At 49.0% G+C, this 26,643-nt stretch overlaps 1 protein-coding gene across 1 annotated transcript in view; it reads left to right on the top strand.

The window, feature by feature from the left end:
* Window positions 1-4,658, top strand: part of LOC149349116 (soma ferritin-like) — a 30,735-nt gene extending 26,077 nt beyond the window's left edge. The window contains exon 4 of the mRNA XM_089578070.1: window positions 4,466-4,658. Coding sequence (XP_089434196.1) covers window positions 4,466-4,609 — 144 coding nt within the window. The 3' untranslated portion in view covers window positions 4,610-4,658. The remainder of the gene's footprint in view (window positions 1-4,465) is intronic.
* The last annotated feature ends 21,985 nt before the right edge of the window (window positions 4,659-26,643 follow it).

Below are 26,643 nucleotides of genomic sequence, written 5' to 3' on the forward strand. Positions count from 1 at the left end.
ACCATTCCTGTGCTCCGTATTATTCTGGCCGCACCTGTACAAGTGAAGAGTCACTTCTTCACGGACCACCGAAGTGTGTTTATTGGCTTGAATAAAACCGATTAACCACTGTAACAATGTGTCTTCTTGTGTGACTAGTGTGTACCTTGGATTTACCAAGACACTTACCATGACTGCCAAGCATGCCGTTGTGGCCAGTGCAGGAACAGCAGTTCTACAGTCTGCATTAACATCACCAGCAACCATGTATATCCTCACAGCCGCAACTATTATAGTTTCACTAATAGTTGTACATAGAATAGCCAAGTGATCACCACAGCAGCACCAAGGTATACAACAAGTTTCACACAAGCACCACAACAGCACGACTATCATGTGAGCGAGGGCGTAGCCATGGGTATTGCTTTCGCGATTTCCCGGCTTAACCAAGTTGAGCCACAGCCATTTTTTCCACTTGGTTTCGAAGCCGCAGTTTAGGACACTAAATTTCGCCAAGTGCCTATGTGGCCCTCTTGGAGCACCAACTGCAGCAGAAAGGTGCTGTATAAATTGGGTCTTCCTTTTGATTCATTTCACGGGGGTGCGAATAAAACAAGCTCCCATTTGCTTCGCATCGTAACCTCGTTGAATAGAGAATCTGACTCGCAGAACTGCGATAAAGTCCGACGTCGGTTCTGCTTATCGTTGTTGGGTTCAAGACACACCACGGTGAGAGTGACTCGAGCGCCATGTCAACAAGGTTGCCTATCATATAACGGGTCAGCCATTTCTAGAAACGAGTTTGCCATCTTCTGCGGGAAGAGGAGCCGACATCGCGGAGTTGTCGACCCGTTCCAACAGTGGCAGGTTACCAGGGACTTCCCAACGGTCGACATTTTCTTCCATACCATTTTTTAAACCAATTTTTAAGCGAAAAGCTTCTCTAGGCTCGTCAACAACGCGCTTCGCGTGAGCCACCCCTTGGCGCCGCCGCGGCGCGCCCTTCCTCCTCCTCGCCACCGGTTTACCCTTCGCCGCTGCTAGCGGTTCTTATCGCGTTATCGCAAGGCGTGCGATAACGCCCGAGCGGCGGCGGCGGACATAAGAGGCCGCGCGCCGCGGCGCGCGCTCTGTCGTTACTTCTCCTCCTCGCCATCGGTTAACCGCTTGGGACGGTTGGGACGGCGGTCTCCGTCCCAAGAGAAGGTTCTTTCCCAAGGCGTTGCGAAAACGCACACGTGAGCGGCGGCGGCGGCCGTAGAAGAGGCGCAGACATTCGCCATGGAAGGAAGAAAAGAAGACCCAGAAGTGGTAATGAGGGAGTTGGCTTAAAATCTACACCGCTACCGTGGTGCTCCCAGTGCATTGTGCGCGAACTGCGACAGCCATGACGTCAAACAAAGCATAACTGCAGCTTTTCGCTTGTATATCCAGGCTTAACCAGAGCTAAGCCACTGCCAATTTTTTTTGTGAACTAATCGTCTGCGATCCGCAAAACATGAAAATAATCCATTTAAAGTTGCTCTTAATTGCCCCTGTGATTACTGCGTGCTACTCAGACACTCACAACATACTAGGCTAAACAAAAACTGCAAACACAAAGCGCTTTATTTATACGGGTGTCTTTTTGTCCCGTGCGTCGTATGTGTCCGAGTAGTGCGCACTAATCATGATGCAGGAACAATTGGTCCCTGCCTCAACACTCCTGAAATGCAACGTCTCTATCTTTCATGCCACCTGCATGTTGCGGAAAGTGAATTGGTAGCTGAACGCCAAAGTATGGCAAGCGCATTGTTCTGTATCCCGAGGTATAATCTGCACTGCTACCTAGTTAGGGATAGAGCAACGGCCTGCTTTATTTCTTTTAAAATCCGCGTCAAACTACTGAAGCGGCCAGCGAACTATTCGATATACCTTCGATGGAGCGAATATGATAGCCGTGCCGGAGCTCCTCTCACGGTCGCGGGTGCTTCTGCCGTTCCATTAACTGCTCGTCCGATGGTGCTTTCTTCTTTCTGGCTGATGAATGCTGATGAGCACGACGATCCCCAGAGAGGATACATATAACACGAGGGGGCACCCAACACAATCATCACCACCAGCCTGACTACACCCAAACGACTCTCCTATGTCTCTCCAAGTGTCTTTTGCCAGCTGCGGCCACCCTATCCCTCCACGTAACTGCCACGCTTGCCTTAATAATAATAATAATAATAATAATAATAATAATGATTTATTTCCATCACCATACAGTGTTGGAGGGGATGGGAATAAAAGCGGTTATCGCTTGACAAGGTTCCCACCCCCTGTACAGCAAGTAGGCAGTGGCATGCGACGGCACTTCTGAGAAAATAAAAGAGAGAGAGAGAGAGAGAAAAAAAGACAACAGACAGATACACAATCACCAGCGTGTGCAGAAAATTAATGCGGCTTTAAGAAATAACAACAAAAGCAACAACAATAACAATAAAAAACCTGTTATAAAGATTATAACAGCAACCAATACATCAAATACAAATTCAAAGTGTGAAAGCTAGAAAAATGTGGCTTCGGAAATAAAGTAGTTGAGAAGGTCAGAGCAGCTAATGTTTCCTATGTCAATGTTTGCAGTAATTAATCTATTGAGGAGTGAGGGAAGTTGGAATGTTACCATTTGGCGTCCATAGTTTGTTCTGACTAAAGGAACTACACAGTGTGGTTTGCGACGGCGTGGGTATGCGCACTGAAATAACTGAATTGGGGCTAAGTCAGATATGTTTGTAATGCATCGCCTTTGTTCTATTTTATAGGTGCGCAATAGTTTATATGCATAAAGGTTGAAAACGTTAATAATCTTGTGCTTGGAAAATAAGTTTTTAGTTGAGTATCTATATGGCAGGTTATGAACAATTCTGAGGGCCCTATTTTCAAGAACGGCAAGTTTTTTCAGACTGGTTTTTGTAGCAGTGCCCCATACTAATGAACAGTAGTTTAGATGTGAGCGAAATAATGCACGATATAACAGAATATTCTCTTGGAATCCACTCCGTTACCCTCCTTACCTTCGCATTACCCGGCTTGCCCATTTCTTTCTCTTGATTTTGACCAGGATGTCACTAACCCGCGTTTTTTTCCTCACCCACTCCGCCCGCTTCCGGTCTCTTAATGTTACACCTATCACTTTTCTTTCCATAGCTCGCTGCGTTGTCCTTAACTTAAGCTGAACCCTCTTTGTTAGCTTCCACGCTTCTGCCCCATGAGTACCGGTAAGATACAGCTGTTATATACCTTTTTTAAGGAATATTCCATTCATGATCGGTGAGAACCTTCCAAATGCGCTAAACGCCAATCTTATTCTTCTAGTTATTTCACTCTCGTGATCCGGATCCGCGGTCAGTACCTGCACTAAGTAGACGTATCCCCTTACCACTTCCAGCACCTCGCTACCGATTTTAAATTACGCTTTGCCTTCTGAGACTGTTGAACATTATATTGGTTTTCTGCATGTTAAATTTAAGGCCTACCGTTCTGCTCTGCCTGTCTAACTCATGGATCATGCTTTGCAGTTCACGTCCTGAGCACCCTAGCGAGGCAATGTCATCAGCGAACCACATATTGCTTAGGCGTTCTCCGTTAACTCTTATCCCCAACTATTCCCAATCTGGGCCTCTGAACTGCTCCTGTAAACAGGCGATGAACAGCACTGGCGAAATCATATCTCTCTGCTTGACACCCTTCCTTAATAAAATTTTATTGCTGACTTTATGGAGGACTATGATAGCTGTGGAGTCGTTATAGATATCTTCCAATATTTTCACGTAATGCTCTTCTATACATTGATTCCACAATATCTGCACGGCTTCTGAGGTTTCCACTACGTGAAATGCTTTCTCGTAATCAATAAATGCTATATCTCAGGTTTTTTAGGGAAGACCTTCCGCAATTCTCAGATAGGTTTTTTTGAGGTAAACATATCGCTTTTTCAGCATAGTATTGCCAGCGTTGGTGGGCACCAGAAAACCGTTGAATCGTCTCAAGTAGGAAGCTGGTTAAGTAATTTTTAATAATCAACTTTTTAATTAGAACAGTTAGGCGCATAGTTGCATTCAGAGATTTGTAGGCAGTCGTTAGTAATAGCCATATAAGTTTTTAAGATTTCGAAAACGCAATTACGCTTGGCGCTGTGGCTCGACAAATTTGGCTTTTTTCAAGAGTTACGTGCACTTGAAAGGTTGCTTTGCGCTTGCTTTTCAAAACCGCATATATTTTGGCACGTTGCAGCCAAATTTTGTCGAGCCACACCGCCGAGGATGTTCGCGCCCTTTTGCTGACAGCCGGTGTGGCGATGCCAGCAAAATCGTTCGAGAAGAAAAAGGCCCCTGCGAATCTGGCATTAAAGCACACTGCTAACGTGCAGCTATGACGTGAGTTGATGTAAACGAGCCACAGAAAAGTGGGAAAAGAAGAGGCGCCATCCTGCTTAACAGGTCCCTTGGTGTTGTCGCAGATGGCCGACTTTCTGGAGCAGGAGTTCCTGGCGGAGCAGATGCGCTCCATCGACCAGCTGCAGCGGCTCATCACGCAGCTGCAGAACATGGACACCGGCCTGGGAGAGTTCTTGCTGGACCGCGAGCAGCTGCGCTCCCCGTGAGCCCTGCAGTTTGTAAAATGTCGGAAATAAACTAGGTGTAGGTGTCGGAGTTTGACCCTTGTGGTGCTGACCCGAAAGACGCGGGTCCGATCCCGGCGGCCGAATTTCGATGGAGGCGAATATCTAGAGGCTGTGCGATGTCAGTGCACATCAAAGAACCCCAGGTGGCCGAAATTTCTGGAGCTCTTCATTACGGCGTCCCTCATAGCTTGAGTCGTTTAGGGACAGTAAACCCTCATAAACCTTTTATGACACAATAATTTTGAAAAATGCTAGGACGCAGTCTTCCCACAGAAGACTGCGTCCCACTACTCCCGCAGAAGTTGGCATTATAGCAGAGCTCGAAAATAATCGCTGCGTTGGTTTTGATGGCATCAAGGCAGTAACAGTCGAAGACGTCGCTGACGTCATAATTAGCAGTCTTTGCGATCTATTATCATCCTGGCAAAAGGTGTGTTCCCGAAAAAACAAAGTAGCTATAGCTGCTGTCTTGTTCAGAGGCGGTGTTGCTGATTTCATTACGAAGTATTCAGTAGCTGATTTAATAATAAATTTTCAAAATATTCAGTTATAAACGCTTAACAGTATTACATGGTTTACGCAAAAAGCGTACTGGCGCTAAAAGACGGAGACAACACACCCAAGACAGGACAGGCGCACACATCCATCTAAGTTTATTCATGAAAAAGAAACCTAATAACCACACGACCAGGCAAAAAGATAAAAGAAAATCAGAAAAGAAAAAACAGATACGTCAGGCTGACCTGACGTATCTCCCGTGATGATACCGAGTGGCAAGGCTGAAGCAAATATGCATAATAGAAACAGGGCTGCCTGTGATAACACAAAACAGTGAGAACAAGGTAGGGGGGGGGGGGGGGGGGCTCAGGGAGCTTAGCCAACGATTAGACATGAAGTCTTCCTTTGCGCAAAGCGTGCAAAATTCGCGGCGACAAGTGCGGACGCACTCCGAATAAGGAGTTCCGTGACAAGAGGAAGCTACGATGTGGGAAAGGTGGTGAGATAGAGAACGCGAACATGATATATCTTGCCCAGGCATAGGGCTGCATCGGGATCGGGAGCAGTGGTAAGAGCAATTCGGGGTGAATTGACGTATCTCCCGTGATGATACCGAGTGGCTGCGGCGGGAGGAGGGGTAAGAGCAATTCGTGCTCACTTGACGTATTTCCTATGATAATACCGAGTGGCATGGCACAAGCAAATATGGGTAATAGAAACAGGGCTTCCTTGGACACAGCTGTAAGAAGGCAGGGGGGGGGGCACAGGGTGCTGAGCTAACGATTAGACATGAGGTCTTCCATTGCGCAAAGTGTGCAAAATTCGCGGGGATAGGTGCGGACGCACTCCACGTAAGGAGTCCCGTGACAAGAAGAAGCTGGGATGAAGGAAAGGTGGTGTGATGAAGAACGTGAACATTATAGTAGTAGTGTAGTAGTAGAAGACCTTTATTCGGCCAAAATTCACAGGCCGAGCATGTCGAGCGCCTGGGCGACCAGAAGTCGCTGTTCTTCCTCCCCTTCAGCGCCAAGCCAGTCGAGCCAGGTGGTGGTGGATAAAGAAGGTGGGGGGTAGGAACCCGACTGCTGAGCAGCCAGGCAGTAGAAGAGGAAGTGGGCAAGGTCCGCATAGATACAGGGCCAGTTGGGACAGGAACGGTCCGATCGATAGCGATAGAGAAAGAGGCGAGATGGTGTGATGACTGCATTCATTTGAACGTGCCGAAGAAGGCGAACCTCCGCCACCGTGAGTATATCTGGTCCAGGCATAGGGCTGCATCGGGAGGAGTGTTAAGAGCGATTCGCGCTGACGTGACGTATATGCCGTGATGATACCGAGCGGTAAGGCACAAGCAAAAATGGATAACATAAACAGGGCTGCCTGTGATAACACAAAACGGTGAGTACAAGGGGGGGGGGGGGGGCTCAGGGTGCTTAGCCAACGACTACACATGAAGTCTTCCATTAAGCAAAGCGTGCAAAATTCGCGGCGACAAGTGCGGACGCACTCCGAGTAAGGAGTCCTGTGACAAAAGGAAGGTGCGATTTCGGAAAGGTGGTGAGATAGAGAACCAGAACATGATATATCTTGCCCAGCCATAGGGCTGCATCGGGATCGGGAGGAGTAGTAAGAGCAATTCGGGCTGACCTGACGTATCTCCCGTTATGATACCGAGCGGCAAGGCAGAAGCAAATATGCATAATGGAAACAGGGCTGCCTGTGATAACACAAAACGGTGAGAAGAACGTAGGGGGAGGGGCTCAGGGTGCTTAGCCAACGATTAGACCTGAAGTCTTCCTTTGCGCAAAGCGTGCAAAATTCGCGGCGTCAAGTGCGGAAGCACTGCGAATAAGGAGTCCCGTGACAAGAGGAATCTACGATGTGGGAAAGGTGGTGAGATAGAGAACAAGAACATGATATATCTTGTCCAGGCATAGGGCTGCATCAATATCGGGAGGAGTAGTAAGAGCAATTCGGGCTGACCTGACATATCTCCCGTGATGATACCGAGTGGCAAAGCAGAAGCAAATATGCATAATGGAAACAGGGCTGCCTGTGATAACACAAAACAGTGAGAACAAGGTAGGGGGAGGGGCTCAGGGTGCTTAGCCAACGATTAAACATAAATTCTTTCTTTGCGCAAAGCGTGCAAAATTCGCGGCGACAAGTGCGGACGCACTTCGAGTAAGGAGTCCCGTGACAAGAGGAAGCTACGATGTGGGAAAGGTGGTGAGATAGACAACAAGAACATGATATATCTTGCCCAGGCATAGGGCTGCATCGGGATCGGGAGGAGTAGTAACAGCAATTCGGGCTGACCTGACGTATCTCCCGTGATGATACCGAGTGGCAAGGCAGAAGCAAATATGCATAATGGAAACAGGGCTGCCTGTGATAACACAAAACAGTGAGAACAAGGTAGGGGGAGGGGCTCAGGGTGCTTAGCCAACAATTAAACATAAATTCTTTCTTTGCGCAAAGCGTGCAAAATTCGCGGCGACAAGTGCGGACGCACTCCGAGTAAGGAGTCCTGTGACAAGAGGAAGGTACGATGTGGGAAAGGTGGTGAGATAGAGAACAAGAACATGATATATCTTGCCCAGGCATAGGGCTGCATCGGGATCGGGAGGAGTAGTAACAGCAATTCGGGCTGACCTGACGTATCTCCCGTTATGATACCGAGTGGCAAGGCAGAAGCAAATATGCATAATGGAAACAGGGCTGCCTGTGATAACACAAAACGGCGAGAAGAACGTAGGGGGAGGGGCTCAGGGTGCTTAGCCAACGATTAAACATAAATTCTTTCTTTGCGCAAAGCGTGCAAAATTCGCGTCGACAAGTGCGGACGCACTTCGAGTAAGGAGTCCCGTGACAAGAGGAAGCTACGATGTGGGAAAGGTGGTGAGATGAAGAACAAGAACACGATATATCTTGCCCAGGCATAGGGCTGCATCGGAATCGGGAGGAGTGGTAAGAGCAATTCGGGCTGACCTGACGTCTCTCCTGTGATAATACAGTGAGAACAAGGTAAGGGCGGGGGGGGGGGGGGGAAGTTGGCTCAGGGTGCTTAGACAACGATTGGACATGAAGTCTTCCGTTGCGGAAAGTGTGGAAAATTCGCTGCGACAAGTGCAGGCGCACTCCAAGCAAGGAGTCCTGTGACAAGAGGAAGCTGCGATTTCGGAAAGGTGGTGAGATGAAGAACGTGAAAATGATATATCTTGTCCAGGCATAGGGCTACAGGGGGAGGCGTGGTAAGATCAATTCGGGCTGACGTGACGTATATGCCGTGCTGATACCGAGTGGCAAAGCAGAAGCAACTATGGATAACATAAACAGGGCGGCTGCCTGTGATAACACAGAACAATGAGAACAAGGTGGGGGGGGGGGTCTCAGGGTGCTTAGCTAACGATTAGACATGAACTCTTCTTTTGCGCAAAGCGTGCAAAATTCACAGCGACAAGTGCGGACGCACTCCGAGTAAGGAGTCCCGTGAGAACAGGACGCTGCGATTTGCGAAAGGTGGTGAGATGGAGAACAAGAACTTGGTATATCTTGTCCAGGCATTAGGCTGCGGCGGTAGGCGTGGTAAGAGCAATTCGGGCTGATCTGAGGTATCTCCCGTGATGATACCGAGTGCCAAGGCAGAAGCAAATATAGATAATAGAAACAGGGCTGCCTGTGATAACACAAACCAGGGAAAACAAGGTAGTGTGGGGCGCAGAGTGCTTAGCCAACGATTAGACATGAAGTCTTCCTTTGCGCAAAGCGTGCAAAATTCGCGGCGACAAGTGCGGACGCTCTCCGAGCAAGGAGTCCAGTGACAAGACGATGATGCGATTTCCGAAAGGTGGTGAGATGAAGAACGTGAGCATGATATATCTTGTCCAGGCATAGGGCTGCAGCGGGAGGCGTGGTAAGAGCAATTCGGGCTGACCTGACGTATATGCCATGATGATATCGAGTGCCAAGGCAAAAGCAAATATGGATAACACAAACAGTGCTGCCTGTTATAACACAGAACAGAGAGAACAAGGCAGGGGGGGGGGGCTCAAGGTGCTTAGCTAATGATTAGACATAAAGCCATCCTCTGCGCAAAGCTTGCAAAATGCGCGGCGACAAGTCCGGACACACTCCGAGTAAGGAGTCCTGTGACAAGAGGAAGCTGCCATTTCGGAAAGGTGGTGAGCTGAAGATTGTGAACATGATATATTTCTCTAGGCATAGGGCTCCAGCAGGAGGCGTGGTAAGGGCAATTCGTGCTGACCTTACGTATGTGCCATGATGATACGGAGTGCCAATGCAAAAGCAAATATGGATAAAATAAACAGGGCTGCCTGTTATAACACAGAACAGAGAGAACAAGGCAGGGGGGGGGGCTCAGGGTGCTTAGCTAATGATTAGACATGAAGCCATCCTCTGCGCAAAGCGTGCAAAATGCGCGGCGACAAGTCCGGACACACTCCGAGTAAGGAGTCCTGTGACAAGAGGAAGCTGACATTTCGGAAAGGTGGTGAGATGAAGATTGTGAACATGATATATCTTGTCTAGGCATAGGGCTGCAGCAGGAGGCGTGGTAAGAGCAATTCGGGCTGACCTTACGTATGTGCCATGATGATACGGAGTGCCAATGCAAAAGCAAATATGGATAACATAAACAGTGCTGCCTGTTATAACACAGAACAGAGAGAACAAGGCAGGGGGGGGGGGGGGGCTCAGGGTGCTTAGCTAATGATTAGACATGAAGCCATCCTCTGCGCAAAGCGTGCAAAATGCGCGGCGACAAGTCCGGACACACTCCGAGTAAGGAGTCCTGTGACAACAGGAAGCTGCCATTTCGGAAAGGTGGTGAGATGAAGATTGTGAACATGATATATCTTGTCTAGGCATAGGGCTGCAGCGGGAGCCGTGGTAAGAGCAATTCGGGCTGACCTTACGTATGTGTCATGATCATACGGAGTGCCAATGCAAAAGCAAATATGGATAACATAAACAGGGCTGCCTGTTATAACACAGAACAGAGAGAACAAGGCAGGGGGGGGGGGGGGCTGAGGGTGCTTAGCTAACGATTAGAGATGAAGTCTTCGTTTGCGCAAAGCGCGCAAAATTCGCAGCGACAAGTGCGCACGCATTCCGAGTAAGGAGGCGTGTGACAAGAAGGTGCGATTTCAGAAAGGTGGTGAGATGAAGAACGTGAACATGATATATCTTGTCCAGGCATAGGGCTGAAGCGGGAGGCGTGGTAAGAGCAATTCGGGCTGACCTCACGTATATGCCGTGATGATACCGAGTCGCAAGGGAGATGCAAATATGGATAACATAAAGAGGGCTGCCTGTGATAACACAGTACAGTGAGAACAAGGTAGGGGGGGGGGCTCAGGGTGCTTTGCTAACGATCAGACATGAAGTCTTCCTTTGCGCAAAGCGTGCAAAATTCGCGGCGACAAGTGCGGACGCGCTCCGAGTAAGGAGCCTTGTGACAAGAGGAAGCTGCAATGAAGGACAGGTGGTGAGATGGAGAACAAGAACATGGTATATCTTGTCCAGGCATTAGGCTGCGGCGGGAGGCGTGGTAAGAGCAATTCGGGCTGATCTGAGGTATCTCCCGTGATGATACCGAGTGTCAAGGCAGAAGCAAATATAGATAATAGAAACAGGGCTTCCTGTGATAACACAAACCAGGGAAAACAAGGTAGTGGGGGGGCGCAGAGTGCTTAGCCAACGATTAGACATGAAGTCTTCCTTTGCGCAAAGCGTGCAAAATTCGCGGCGACAAGTGCGGACGCTCTCCGAGCAAGGAATCCAGTGACAAGACGATGATGCGATTTCGGAAAGGTGGTGAGATGAAGAACGTGAACATGGTATATCTTGTCCAGGCATTAGGCTGCGGCGGGAGGCGTGGTAAGAGCAATTCGAGCGGACCTGACGTATATGCCATGCTGATACCGAGTGCCAAGGCAGAAGCAAATATGGATAACATAAACAGGTCTGCCTGTCATAACACAGAACAGTGAGAACAAAATAGGGGGGAGGGGCTCAGGGTACTTAGCTAGCGATTAGACATGAAGTCTTCGTTTGCGCAAAGCGTGCAAAATTCGCGGCGACAAGAGTGGACGTATTCCGAGTAAGGAGTTCTCTGACAAGAGGATGCTGCGATTTAACAAAGGTGGTGAGATGAAGAACGTGAACATGATATATCCTGTCCAGGCATAGGGTTGCAGCGGGAGGCGTGGTAAGAGCAATTCGAGCGGACCTGACGTATATGCCATGCTGATACCGAGTGCCAAGGCAGAAGCTAATATGGATAACATAAACAGGTCTGCCTGTCATAACACAGAACAGTGAGAACAAGGTAGAAGGGAGGTGCTCAGGGTACTTAGCTAACGATTAGACATGAAGTCTTCGTTTGCGCAAAGCGTGCAAAATTCGCGGCGACAAGTGCGGGCGCATTCCGAGTAAGGAGTCCTCTGACAAGAGGAAGCTGCGATTTCGGAAAGGTGGTGAGATGAAGAACGTGAACATGATATATCTTGTCCAGGCATAGGGCTGCAGCAGGAGGCGTGGTAAGAGCAATTCGGGCTGACCTTACGTATGTGCCATGATGATACGGAGTGCCAATGCAAAAGCAAATATGGATAACATAAACAGAGTGGTTTCTTGGGCGAGTTGGTTTACCATATTGAATTATACCTGAAGACCGCGCCTGAGCTGCTGTCCCTTGTGCGCCAAGTTGCAAGGTTCGCTCCAACGTCCGAGAGTGAACGATGCATATCAGAGGGAGTGGACGTTCTTTCAAGATGTAAGCCTGCGAAAACGAGTCTTCCAATAGGGCGGGTTATTTCAGTGCTGCGGGATGACTCTTTATGTTTACTTACTGCGGACAAGGACGGTGGTTTCGTTGTTTTAACGAAAGAGATGTTTGGTAAAAAAGCTTTGGAGGCTGTGAATTCAGTTTTTGAGAAACTTCCCCGTAATTCCTTACGCAGCTTGAAAGCAAAGGGGAGGAAACTATGTGAAAAACTGGAATTAACTAGACTCGTTTCAAGTATAGACAAGAGTGAAATCAATAGTCTAAAATTTATGTTTACGGCTAAGACCCACAAGCCTGGTTGTCCCCTAAGGGTTATCGTATCTGAGTCGGGAACATGGCAAAAGTCAATTGCTGAATTTCTTAAAGGCAAGCTCAACCTACTGAGCATCGATGATCCGTTTTTGGTAAAGGATTCCCAACAGATTATAACTTTTCTGGATAATCGCAAAGACAGTCGGTTCATGGCGTGCTCGTTCGATATAAAGGATCTATATTATTCCTTGCCACATCAGGAGTTGCTTCAATGCGTGGCTGATTGCATTGATCAGTTTGGAAGTGTAGCATTCCAAAATGAAACGGGAATGTGCGTGAGCAATTTTCTGGAAATGTTGTCCTTCTATTTGGCTGCCACGTGTGTCACTTGGAATGATGTGGTTTATCGGCAGAAGAGGGGAGTTTGCATCGGGTCGTGTATCGCGCCAGTTCTAAGTAACATTTTCCTTGCCCAATGTGACAGAAAGTTGGCTATCCTGTTGCGAGATCAAAACAAAGTTGGTGTTAAAGTGTTCCGGTTTGTGGATGGCTTTTTAGTGGTCTTTAATCACCTTGACGGTATTTACGACTCTGCTGTGCAAGAGCTACTTGCTGTTTTTAGTAAAACCCTTAACCCACTATTAATCACATATGAAGAAATGAACGAAGGCACGATACGCTTCCTCGATATCAAGCTGTCACTGGCGCCTGATGGGACATTTTGGATGTACCAGCCTAGAGGTAACAAAGGTTTGCTTCCGTTCAGCTCTGCACATTCAAAATTAGTGAAGAGGGCAATCGTGAGGTTATGTTTTCAAAATGCGTTGAAGAAATCTTGCCCGGAATTAGTCAAAGAAAGTTTTGAGCAGCAGGTGGTGAGGCTAAAGGAAGCAGGTTATCCGGATCAGGTTTTGGTGTCGGTGGCAAAAGGCATGCTCAAGAAATTTGGCAAAAAGGGTACGGTGCCTAGCAAGGGGGGAGCAAAACAAAAGGAGAAAACGGTGGTGATTCCGTACATTCATGGGGTGTCCCATAATCTTAAAAGAATTGCTTCGAAGGTAAAAACTAGGGTCGTTTTTTCAGCCCCGGACAAATTGGAAAACTTATGCAAAATAGTAACGTACCCAGAAAGAAAAGCTAAGGGGTGTAAAAAGAAACACCAAGTCCCCATGGTCGCATGCGCAGAAGGTGTGGTATACAGGTTGCCGCTTACATGTGGCAAAGCATATGTAGGCCAAACGGGGCGATGTTTGAACGAGCGGCTCCGTGAACATCGGAAGAACATGGAACGGAAGGGCGATGGGAATTTGGTTGTTCATTGTCAAGAGTGTAAATGTGTACCTTCCTATAACGAGACGAAGATAGTAAGCAGGAACCGTGACCAAACGGCGCGTGAAATAATTGAAGCCATGAGCATAGCGGACAGTGGGGTTGCATGTGTGAGTAGCACGTCCCTTTCACTACTATCAAAGGAAAGAGCATTTTTACAAAAGGGAAGGTAGGACTGGACATGTGACGAGACACTTGTCAATTTTTTATCATCCGGGTGTTACCATCTTCCATTTTTATCAGCTGCTGGTGTGCATAAAGAGCAGTGTTTCCCGAATAAAAATTCAGTTGTAAGTCCAACGCGTTGTGTGTGTGTCTCGTTCTTTCAGTCCGTGTCTTTTAAGCGCAGGTATAATTCAACATAAACAGGGCTGCCTGTTATAACACAGAACAGAGAGAACAAGGCAGGGGGGGGGGGGGGCTGAGGGTGCTTAGCTAATGATTAGACATGAAGTCATCCTCTGCGCAAAACTTGCAAAATGCGCGGCGACAAGTCCGGACACACTCCTAGTAAGGAGTCCTGTGACAAGACGAAGCTGCCATTTCGGAAAGGTGATGAGATGAACAACGTGAACATGACATATCTTGTCCAGGCATAGGGATGCAGCGGGAGGCGTGGTAAGAGCAATTCAGGCTGACCTGACGTATATGCCATGATGATATCGAGTGCCAAGGCAAAAGCAAATATGGATAACACAAACAGTGCTGCCTGTTATAACACAGAACAGAGAGAACAAGGCCGGGGGGGGGGGGGGGGGCTCAGGGTGCTTAGCTAATGATTAGACATGAAGCCATCCTATGCGCAAAGCGTGCAAAATGCGCGGCGACAAGTCCGGACACACTCCGAGTAAGGAGTCCTGTGACAAGGGGAAGCTGCCATTTCGGAAAGGTGGTGAGATGAAGATTGTGAACATGATATATCCTGTCTAGGCATAGGGCTGCAGCGGGAGCCGTGGTAAGAGCAATTCGGGCTGATCTTACGTATGTGCCATGATGATACGGAGTGCCAATGCAAAAGCAAATATGGATAACATAAACAGGGCTGCCTGTTATAACACAGAACAGCGAGAACAAGGCAGGGGGGGGGGGGGGCTGAGGGTGCTTAGCTAATGATTAGACATGAAGTCATCCTCTGCGCAAAACTTGCAAAATGCGCGGCGACAAGTCCGGACACACTCCTAGTAAGGAGTCCTGTGACAAGACGAAGCTGCCATTTCGGAAAAGTGGTGAGATGAACAACGTGAACATGATATATCTTGTCCAGGAATAGGGCTGCAGCGGGAGGCGTGGTAAGAGCAATTCAGGCGGACCTGACGTATATGCCATGATGATATCGAGTGCCAAGGCAAAAGCAAATATGGATAACACAAACAGTGCTGCCTGTTATAACACAGAACAGAGAGAACAAGGCAGGGGGGGGGGGCTCAGGGTGCTTAGCTAATGATTAGACATGAAGCCATCCTCTGCGCAAAGCGTGCAAAATGCGCGGCGACAAGTCCGGACACACTCCGAGTAAGGAGTCCTGTGACAAGAGGAAGCTGCCATTTCGGAAAGGTGGTGAGATGAAGATTGTGAACATAATATATCTTGTCTAGGCATGGGGCTGCAGCGGCAGCCGTGGTAAGAGCAATTCGGGCTGACCTCACATGTGTGCCGTGATGATACCGAGTCCCAAGGCAGAAGCAAATATGGACAACATAAATAGGGCTGCCTCTGATAACACAGAACAGTAAGAACAAGGTAGGGGGGGGGGGGGGGGTGGCTCAGGGTGCTTAGCTAACGATTAGAGATGAAGTCTTCGTTTGCGCAAAGCGCGCAAAATTCGCAGCGACAAGTGCGCACGCATTCCGAGTAAGGAGGCGTGTGACAAGAAGGTGCGATTTCAGAAAGGTGGTGAGATGAAGAACATGAACATGATATATCTTGTCCAGGCATAGGGCTGAAGCGGTAGGCGTGGTAAGAGCAATTCGGGCTGACCTCACGTATATGCCGTGATGATACCGAGTCGCAAGGGAGATGCAAATATGGATAACATAAAGAGGGCTGCCTGTGATAACACAGTACAGTGAGAACAAGGTAGGGGGGGGGGGGCTCAGGGTGCTTTGCTAACGATAAGACATGAAGTCTTCCTTTGCGCAAAGCGTGCAAAATTCGCGGCGACAAGTGCGGACGCGCTCCGAGTAAGGAGCCTTGTGACAAGAGGAAGCTGCAATGAAGGAAAGGTGGTGAGATGGAGAACAAGAACATGGTATATCTTGTCCAGGCATTAGGCTGCAGCGGCAGGCGTTGTAAGAGCAATTCGGGCTGACCTGACGTATATGCCATGATGATACCGAGTGCCAAGGCAAATACGGATAACATAAACAGGGCTGCCTGTTATAACACAGAACAGAGAGAACAAGGCAGGGGGGGGGGGCTCAGGGTGCTTAGCTAATGATTAGACATGAAGTCATCCTCTGCGCAAAGCGTGCAAAATACGCGGCAACAAGTCCGGACACACTCCGAGTAAGGAGTCCTGTGACAAGAGGAAGCTGCCATTTCGGAAAGGTGGTGAGATGAAGATTGTGAACATGATATATCTTGTCTAGGCATAGGGCTGCAGCGGGAGGCGTGGTAAGAGCAATTCGGGCAGACCTGACGTATATGCTATGATGATGCCGAGTGCCAAGGCAAAAGCAAATATGGTTAACATAAACAGGGCTGCCTGTTATAACACAGAACAGAGAGAACAAGGCAGGGGGGGGCGCTCAGTGTGCTTAGCTAATGATTAGACATGGTCATCCTCTGCGCAAAGCGTCCAAAATGCGCGGCGACAAGTCCGGACACACTCTGAGTAAGGAGACCTGTGACAAGAGGAAGCTGCCATTTCGGAAAGGTGGAGAGATGAAGAACGTGAACATGATATATCTTGTCCAGGCATAGGGCTGATGCGGGAGGCGTGGTAAGAGCAATTCGGGCTGACCTCACGTGTGTGCCGTGATGATACCGAGTGCCAAGGCAGAAGCAAATATGGATAACATAAACAGGGCGGCTGCCTGTGATAACACAGAACAATGAGAACAAGGTGGGGGGGGGGGTCTCAGGGTGCTTAGCTAACGATTAGACACGAAGTCCTCTTTTGCGCAAAGCGTGCAAAATTCACAGCGACAAGTGCGGACGCACTCCGAGTAAGGAGTGCTGTGAGAACAGGACGCTGCGATTTCGGAAAGGTGGTGAGATGGAGAACGTGAACATGATATATCTTGTCCAGGCATAGGGCTCCAGCGGGAGGCGTGGTAAGAGCAATTCGGGCTGATCTGACGTATCTCTCGTGATGATACCGAGTGCCAAGGCAGAAGCAAATATAGATAATAGAAACAGGGCTGCCTGTGATAACACAAACCAGGGAAAACAAGGTAGTGGGGGGCGCAGAGTGCTTAGCCAACGATTAGACATGAAGTCATCCTCTGCGCCATGTGTACAAAATGCGCGGCGACAAGTCCGGACACACTCCGAGTAAGGAGTCCTGTGACAAGTGGAAGCTGCCATTTCGGAAAGGTGGCGAGATGAAGAACGTGAACATGATATATCTTGTCCAGGCATAGGGCTCCAGCGGGAGCCGTGGTAAGAGCAATTCGGGCTGACCTCACGTGTGTGCCGTGATGATACCGAGTGCCAAGGCAGAAGCAAATATGGACAACATAAATAGGGCTGCCTCTGATAACACAGAACAGTAAGAACAAGGTAGGGGGGGGTTGGCTCAGGGTGCTTAGCTAACGATTAGAGATGAAGTCTTCGTTTGCGCAAAGCGCGCAAAATGCGCAGCGACTAGTGCGCACACATTCCGAGTAAGGAGGCCTGTGACAAGAAGAACCTGCGATTTCAGAAAGGTGGTGAGATGAAGATTGTGAACATGATATATCTTGTCCAGGCATAGGGCTGCAGCGGGAGGCGTGGTAAGAGCAATTCGGGCTGACCTGACGTATATGCCATGACGATACCGAGTGCCAAGGCAGAAGCATCTATGGATAACATAAACAGGGCGGCTGCCTGTGATAACACAGAACAATGAGAACAAGGGGGGGGGGGTCTCAGGGTGCTTAGCCAGATTAGACATGAAGTCTTCTTTTGCGCAAAGCGTGCAAGATTCACAGCGACAAATGCGGACGCACTCCGAGTAAGGAGTCCTGTGAGAACAGGACGCTGCGATTTCGGAAAGGTGGTGAGATGAAGATTGTGAACATGATATATCTTGTCTAGGTATAGGGCTGCAGCGGGAGGCGTGGTAAGAGCAATTCGGGCTGACCTCACGTATATGCCGTGATGATACCGAGTGGCAAGGGAGATGCAAATATGGATAACATAAACAGGGCTGCCTGTGATAACACAGTACAGTGAGAACAAGGTAGGGGGGTGGCTCAGGGTGCTTTGCAAACGATCAGACATGAAGTCTTCCTTTGCGCAAAGCGTGCAAAATTCGCGGCGACAAGTGCGGACGCGCTCCGAGTAAGGAGGCTTGTGACAAGAGGAAGCTGCAATGAAGGAAAGGTGGTGAGATGGAGAACAAGAACATGGTATATCTTGTCCAAGCATTAGGCTGCGGCGGGAGGCGTGGTAAGAGCAATTCGGGCTGCTCTTAGGTATCTGCCGAGATGACACCGAGTGCCAAGGCAGAAGCAAATATAGATAATAGAAACAGGGCTGCCTGTGATAACATAAACCAGGGAGAACAAGGTAGTGGGGGGCGCAGAGTGCTTAGCTAATGATTAGACACGAAGTCTTCGTTTGCGCAAAGCGTGCAAAATTCGCGGCGACAAGTGCGGACGCTCTCCGAGCAAGGAGTCCAGTGACAAGAGGAAGCTGCCATTTCGGAAAGTTGGAGAGATGAACAACGTGAACATGATATATCTTGTCCAGGCATAGGGCTGCAGCGGGAGGCGTGGTAAGAGCAATTCAGGCTGACCTGACATATATGCCATGATGATATCGAGTGCCAAGGCAAAAGCAAATATGGATAACATAAACAGGGCTGCCTGTTATAACACAGAACAGAGAGAACAAGGCAGGGGGGGGCTCAGGTTGCTTAGCTAATGATTAGACATGAAGCCATCCTCTGCGCAAAGCGTGCAAAATGCGCGGCGACAAGTCCGGACACACTCCAAGTAAGGAGTCCTGTGACAAGAGGAAGCTGCCATTTCGGAAAGGTGGTGAGATGAAGAACGTGAACATGATATATCTTGTCCAGGCATAGGGCTGCAGCCGGAGGCGTGGCAAGAGCAATTCGGGCTGACCTGACGTATATGCCACGATGATACCGAGTGCCAAGGCAAATATGGATAACATAAACAGGGCTGCCTGTTATAACACAGAACAGAGAGAACAAGGCAGGGGGAGCTCAGGGTGCTTAGCTAATGATTAGACATGAAGTCATCCTCTGCGCAAAGCGTGCAAAATACGCGGCGACAAGTCCGGACACACTCCGAGTAAGGAGTCCTGTGACAAGACGAAGCTGCCATTTCGGAAAGGTGGTGAGATGAAGAACGTGAACATGATATATCTTGTCCAGGCATAGGGCTGACGCGGGAGGCGTGGTAAGAGCAATTCGGGCTGACCTGACGTATATGCCATGATACAGAGTGCCAAGGCAAAAGCAAATATGGATAACATAAACAGGGCTGCCTGTTATAACACAGAACAGAGAGAAGAACGCAGGGGGAGGGGTGCTCAGAGTGCTTAGCTAATGATTAGACATGAAGTCATCCTCTGCGCAAAGCGTGCAAAATGCGCGGCGACGAGTCCGGACACACTCCGAGTAAGGAGTCCTGTGACAAGAGGAAGCTGCCATTTCGGAAAGGTGGTGAGATGAAGATTGTGAACATGATATATCTTGTCCAGGCTTAGGGCTGCGGCAGGAGGCGTGGTAAGAGCAATTCGGGCTGACCTGACGTATATGCCATGACGATACCGAGTGCCAAGTCAGAAGCAACTATGGATAACATAAACAGGGCTGCCTGTTAAAACTCAGAACAGAAAGAACAAGGCAGGGGGGGGGGGGCTCAGGGTGCTTAGCTAATGAATAGACATGAAGTCATCCTCTGCTCAAAGCGTGCAAAATGCGCGGCGACGAGTCCGGACACACTCCGAGTAAGGAGTCCTGTGACAAGAGGAAGCTGCTATTTCGGAAAGGTGGTGAGATGAAGAACGTGAACATGATATATCTTGTCCAGGCATAGGGCTGACGCGGGAGGCGTGGTAAGAGCAATTCGGGCTGACCTGACGTATATGCCATGATACAGAGTGCCAAGGCAAAAGCAAATATGGATAACATAAACAGGGCTGCCTGTTATAACACAGAACAGAGAGAAGAAGGCAGGGGGGGGGGGGCTCAGAGTGCTTAGCTAATGATTAGAGTTGAAGTCATCCTCTGCGCAAATCGTGCAAAATGCGCGGCGACGAGTCCGGAAACACTCCGAGTAAGCAGTCCTGTGACAAGAGGAAGCTGCCATTTCGGAAAGGTGGTGAGATGAAGATTGTGAACATGATATATCTTGTCCAGGCTTAGGGCTGCAGCAGGAGGCGTGGTAAGAGCAATTCGGGCTGACCTGACGTATATGCCATGACGATACCGAGTGCCAAGTCAGAAGCAACTATGGATAACATAAACAGGGCTGCCTGTTATAACACAGAACAGAGAGAACAAGGCAGGGGGGGGGGAGCTCAGGGTGCTTAGCTAATGAATAGACATGAAGTCATCCTCCGCGCAAAGCGTGCAAAATGCGCGGCGACGAGTCCGGACACACTCCGAGTAAGGAGTCCTGTGACAAGAGGAAGCTGCCATTTCGGAAAGGTGGTGAGATGAAGATTGTGAACATGATATATCTTGTCTAGGCATAGGGCTGCAGCAGGAGGCGTGGTAAGAGCAATTCGGCTTGACCTTACGTATATGCCATGATGATACGGAGTGCCAATGCAAAAGCAAATATGGATAACATAAACAGGGCTGCCTGTTATAACACAGAACAGAGAGAACAAGGCAGGGGGGGGGGGGGCTCAGGGTGCTTAGCTAATGATTAGACATGATGTCATCCTCAGCGCAAAGAGTGCAAAATGCGCGGCGACAAGTCCGGATACACTCCTAGTAAGGAGTCCTGTGACAAGACGAAGCTGCCATTTCGGAAAGGTGGTGAGATGAACAACGTGAACATGATATATCTTGTCCAGGCGTACGGCTGCAGCAGGAGGCGTGGTAAGAGCAATTCGGGCTGACCTGACATATATGCCATGAAGATACCGAGTGTCAAGGCAAAAGCAAATATGGATAACATAAACAGGGCTGCCTGTTATAACACAGAACAGTGAGAACAAGGCAGGGGGGGGGCTCAGGGTGCTTAGCTAATGATTAGACATGAAGTCATCCTCTGCGCAAAGTGTGCAAAATTCGCGGCGACAAGTCTGGACACACTCCGAGTAAGGAGTCCTGTGACAAGAGGAAGCTGCCATTTCGGAAAGATGGCGAGATGAAGAACGTGAATATGATATATCTTGTCCAGGCATAGGGCTGCAGCGGGAGGCGTGGTAAGAGCAATTCGGGCTGACCTGAGGTATATGCCATGACGATACCGAGTGCCAAGGCAGAAGCAACTATGGATAACATAAACAGGGCGGCTGCCTGTGATAACACAGAACAATGAGAACAAGGTGGGAGGGTCTCAGCGTGCTTAGCTAACGATTAGACATGAAGTCTTCTTTTGCGCAAAGCGCGCAAAATTCGCAGCGACAAGTGCGCACGCATTCCGAGTAAGGAGTCCTGTGACAAGAGGAAGCTGCCATTTCGGAAAGATGGCGAGATGAAGAACGTGAATATGATATATCTTGTCCAGGCATAGGGCTGCAGCGGGAGGCGTGGTAAGAGCAATTCGGGCTGACCTCACGTGTGTGCCGTGATGATACCGAGTGCCAAGGGAGAAGCACATATGGACAACATAAACAGGGCGGCTGCCTGTGATAACACAGAACAATGAGAACAAGGTGGGGGGGTCTTAGGGTGCTTAGCTAACGATTAGATATGAAGTCTTCTTTTGCGCAAAGCGTGCAAAATTCACAGCGACAAATGCGTACGCACTCCGAGTAAGGAGTCTTTTAGAACAGGACGCTGCGATTTCGGAAAGGTGGTGAGATGAAGAACGTGAACATGATATATCTTGTCCAGGCATAGGGCTGCAGCGGGAGGCGTGGTAAGAGCAATTCGGGCTGACCAGACATATATGCCATGATGATATCGAGTGCCAAGGCAAAAGCAAATATGGATAACATAAACAGGGCTGCCTGTTATAACACAGAACAGAGAACAAGGCAGGGGGGGGGGGGGCTCAGGGTGCTTAGCTAATGATTAGACATGAAGCCATCCTCTGCGCAAAGCGTGCAAAATGCGCGGCGACAAGTCCGGACACACTCCAAGTAAGGAGTCCTGTGACAAGAGGAAGCTGCCATTTCGGAAAGGTGGTGAGATGAAGAACGTGAACATGATATATCTTGTCCAGGCATAGGGCTGCAGCAGGAGGCGTGGTAAGAGCAATTCGGGCTGACCAGACATATATGCCATGATGATATCGAGTGCCAAGGCAAAAGCAAATATGGATAACATAAACAGGGCTGCCTGTTATAACACAGAACAGAGAGAACAAGGCAGGGGGGGGGGGCTCAGGGTGCTTAGCTAATGAATAGGCATGAAGTCATCCTCTGCGCAAAGCTTGCAAAATGCGCGGCGACCAGTCCGCACACACTCCGAGTAAGGAGTCCTGTGACAAGAGGAAGCTGCCATTTCGGAAAGGTGGTGAGATGAAGAACGTGAATATGATATATCTTGTCCAGGCATAGGGCTGCAGCGGGAGGCGTGGTAAGAGCAATTCGGGCTGACCTCACGTGTGTGCCGTGATGATACCGAGTGCCAAGGCAGAAGCAAATATGGACAACATAAACAGGGCGGCTGCCTGTGATAACACAGAACAATGAGAACAAGGTGGGGGGGTCTCAGGGTGCTTAGCTAACGATTAGACATGAAGTCTTCTTTTGCGCAAAGCGTGCAAAATTCACAGCGACAAATGCGTACGCACTCCGAGTAAGGAGTCCTGTTAGAACAGGACGCTGCGATTTCGGAAAGGTGGTGAGATGAAGAACGTGAACATGATATATCCTGTCCAGGCATAGGGCTGCAGCGGGAGGCGTGAAGAGAGAAATTCCAGCTGACCTGACGTATATGCCATGATGATACCGAGTGTTAAAGCAGAAGCAAATATGGATAACATAAACAGGTCTGCCGGTCATAACACACAACAGTGAGAACAAGGTAGGGGGGAGGGGCTCAGCGTGCTTAGCTAACGATTAGATATGAAGTCTTCTTTTGCGCAAAGCGTGCAAAATTCACAGCGACAAATGCGTACGCACTCCGAGTAAGGAGTCTTTTAGAACAGGACGCTGCGATTTCGGAAAGGTGGTGAGATGAAGAACGTGAACATGATATATCTTGTCCAGGCATAGGGCTGCAGCGGGAGGCGTGGTAAGAGCAATTCAGGCTGACCAGACATATATGCCATGATGATATCGAGTGCCAAGGCAAAAGCAAATATGGATAACATAAACAGGGCTGCCTGTTATAACACAGAACAGAGAGAACAAGGCAGGGGGGGGGGGGCTCAGTGTGCTTAGCTAATGATTAGACATGGTCATCCTCTGCGCAAAGCGTCCAAAATGCGCGGCGACAAGTCCGGACACACTCCGAGTAAGGAGTCCTGTGACAAGAGGAAGCTGCCATTTCGGAAAGGTGGTGAGATGAAGATTGTGAACATGATATATCTTGTCTAGGCATAGGGCTGCAGCGGGAGGCGTGGTAAGAGCAATTCGGGCTGACCTGACGTATATGCCATGATGATACCGAGTGCCAAGGGAAAAGCAAATATGGATAACATAAACAGGGCTGCCTGTTATAACACAGACAGAGAGAACAAGGCAGGGGGGGGGGTCAGTGTGCTTAGCTAATGATTAGACATGGTCATCCTCTGCGCAAAGCGTCCAAAATGCGCGGCGACAAGTCCGGACACACTCCGACTAAGGAGTCCTGTGACAAGAGGAAGCTGCCATTTCGGAAAGGTGGTGAGATGAACAACGTGAACATGATATATCTTGTCCAGTCATAGGGCTGCAGCGGGAGTCGTGGTAAGAGAAATTCGGGCTGACCTGACGTATATGCCATGATGATACCGAGTGCCAAGGCAAAAGCAAATATGGATAACATAAACAGGGCTGCCTGTTATAACACAGAACAGAGAGAACAAGGTAGGGGGGAGGGTGGCTAAGGGTGCTTAGCTAACGATTAGAGATGAAGTCTTCGTTTTCACAAAGCGCGCAAAATTCGCAGCGACAATTGCGCACGCATTCCGAGTAAGGAGGCCTGTGACAAGAAGAACATGCGATTTCAGAAAGGTGGTGAGATGAAGATTGTGAACATGATATATCTTGTCCAGGCATAGGGCTGCAGCGGGAGGCGTGAAGAGAGAAATTCCAGCTGACCTGACGTATATGCCATGATGATACCGAGTGTTAAAGCAGAAGCAAATATGGATAACATAAACAGGTCTGCCTGCAATAACAAAGAACAGTGAGAACAAGGTAGGGGGCGGGGCTCAGGGTACTTAGCTAGCGATTAGACATGAAGTCTTCGTTTTGCGCAAAGCGTGCAAAATTCGCGGCGACAAGTGCGGACGCATTCCGAGTAAGGAGTCCTCTGACAAGAGGAAGCTACGATTTCGGAAAGGTGGTGAGATGAAGAACGTGAATATGATATATCTTGTCCAGGCATAGGGCTGCAGCGGGAGGCGTGGTAAGAGCAATTCGGGCTGACCTGACGTATATGCCATGATGATACCGAGTGCCAAGGCAGAAGCAAATATGGATAACATAAACAGGTCTGCCTGTCAGAACACAGAACAGTGAGAACAAGGTAGGGGGGAGGTGCTCAGGGTACTTAGCTAACGATTAGACATGAAGTCTCCGTTTGCGCAAAGCGTGCAAAATTCGCGGCGACAAGAGTGGACGCATTCCGAGTAAGGAGTTCTGTGACAAGAGGATGCTGCGATTTAACAAAGTTGGTGAGATGAAGTACGTGAACATGATATATCCTGTCCAGGCATAGGGCTGCAGCGGGAGGCGTGAAGAGAGAAATTCCAGCTGACCTGACGTATATTCCATGATGATACCGAGTGTTAAAGCAGAAGCAGATATGGATAACATAAACAGGTCTGCCTGTGATAACAAAAAACAGTGAGAACAAGGTAGGGGGGAGGGGCTCAGGGTACTTAGCTAGCGATTAGACATGAAGTCTTCGTTTGCGCAAAGCGTGCAAAATTCGCGGCGACAAGTGCGGGCGCATTCCGAGTAAGGAGTCCTCTGACAAGAGGAAGCTGCGATTTCGGAAAGGTGGTGAGATGAAGAACGTGAATATGATATATCTTGTCCAGGCATAGGGCTGCAGCGGGAGGCGTGGTAAGAGCAATTCGGGCTGACCTGACGTATATGCCATGATGATACCGAGTGCCAAGGCAGAAGCAAATATGGATAACATAAACAGGTCTGCCTGTGATAACAAAGAACAGTGAGAACAAGGTAGGGGGGAGGGGCTCAGGGTACTTAGCTAGCGATTAGACATGAAGTCTTCGTTTGCGCAAAGCGTGCAAAATTCGCGGCGACAAGTGCGGACGCATTCCGAGTAAGGAGTCCTCTGACAAGAGGAAGCTGCGATTTCGGAAAGGTGGTGAGATGAAGAACGTGAACATGATATATATCCTGTCCAGGCATAGGGCTGCAGCGGGAGGCGTGAAGAGAGAAATTCCAGCTGACCTGACGTATATTCCATGATGATACCGAGTGTTAAAGCAGAAGCAAATATGGATAACATAAACAGGTCTGCCTGTGATAACAAAGAACAGTGAGAACAAGGTAGGGGGGAGGGGCTCAGGGTACTTAGCTAGCGATTAGACATGTAGTCTTCGTTTGCGCAAAGCGTGCAAAATTCGCGGCGACAAGTGCGGACGCATTCCGAGTAAGGAGTCCTCTGACAAGAGGAAGCTGCGATTTCGGAAAGGTGGTGAGATGAAGAACGTGAACATGATATATCTTGTCCAGGCATAGGGCTGCAGCGGGAGGGGGGGTTAGAGCAATTCCAGCTGACCTGACGTATATGCCATGATGATACCGAGTGCCAATGCAGAAGCAAATATGGATAACATAAGCAGGTCTGCCTGTGATAACACAGAACAGTGAGAACAAGGTGGGGTGGGGGTCTCAGGGTGCTTAGCTAACGATTAGACATGAAGTCTTCGTTTGCGCAAAGCGTGCAAAATTCGCGGCGACAAGTGCGGACGCATTCCGAGTAAGGAGTCCTGTGACAAGAGGATGCTGCGATTTAAGAAAGGTGGTGAGATGAAGAACGTGAACATGATATATCTTGTCCAGGCATAGGGCTGCAGCGGGAGGCGTGGTTAGAGCAATTCCAGCTGACCTGACGTATATGCCATGATGATACCGAGTGCCAAGGAAGAAGCAAATATGGATAACATAAACAGGTCTTTCTGTGATAACACAGAACAGTTAGAACAAGGTGGGATGGGGGTCTCAGGGTGCTTAGCTAACGATTAGACATGAAGTCTTCGTTTGCGCAAAGCGTGCAAAATTCGCGGCGACAAGTGCGGACGCATTCCGAGTAAAGAGTCCTCTGACAACAGGAAGCTGCGATTTCGAAAAGGTGGTGAGATGAAGAACGTGAACATAATATGTCTTGTCCAGGCATAGGGCTGGAGCGGGAGGCATGGTAAGAGCAATTCGAGCGGACCTGACGTATATGCCATGATGATACCGAGTGCCAAGGCAGAAGCAAATATGGATAACATAAACAGGTCTTTCTGTGATAACACAGAACAGTTAGAACAAGGTGGGGTGGGGGTCGGAGGGTGCTTAGCTAACAATTAGACATGAAGTCTTCGTTTGCGCAAAGCGTGCAAAATTCGCGGCGACAAGTGGGGACGCATTCCGAGTAAGGAGTCCTCTGACAAGAGGAAGCTGCGATTTCGGAAAGGTGGTGAGATGAAGAACG

The sequence above is a fragment of the Amblyomma mixtum genome, chromosome 3 (genome assembly GCF_055824585.1).
Source record: "Amblyomma mixtum isolate Tamu chromosome 3, ASM5582458v1, whole genome shotgun sequence".
Classification (NCBI taxonomy): domain Eukaryota; kingdom Metazoa; phylum Arthropoda; class Arachnida; order Ixodida; family Ixodidae; genus Amblyomma; species Amblyomma mixtum.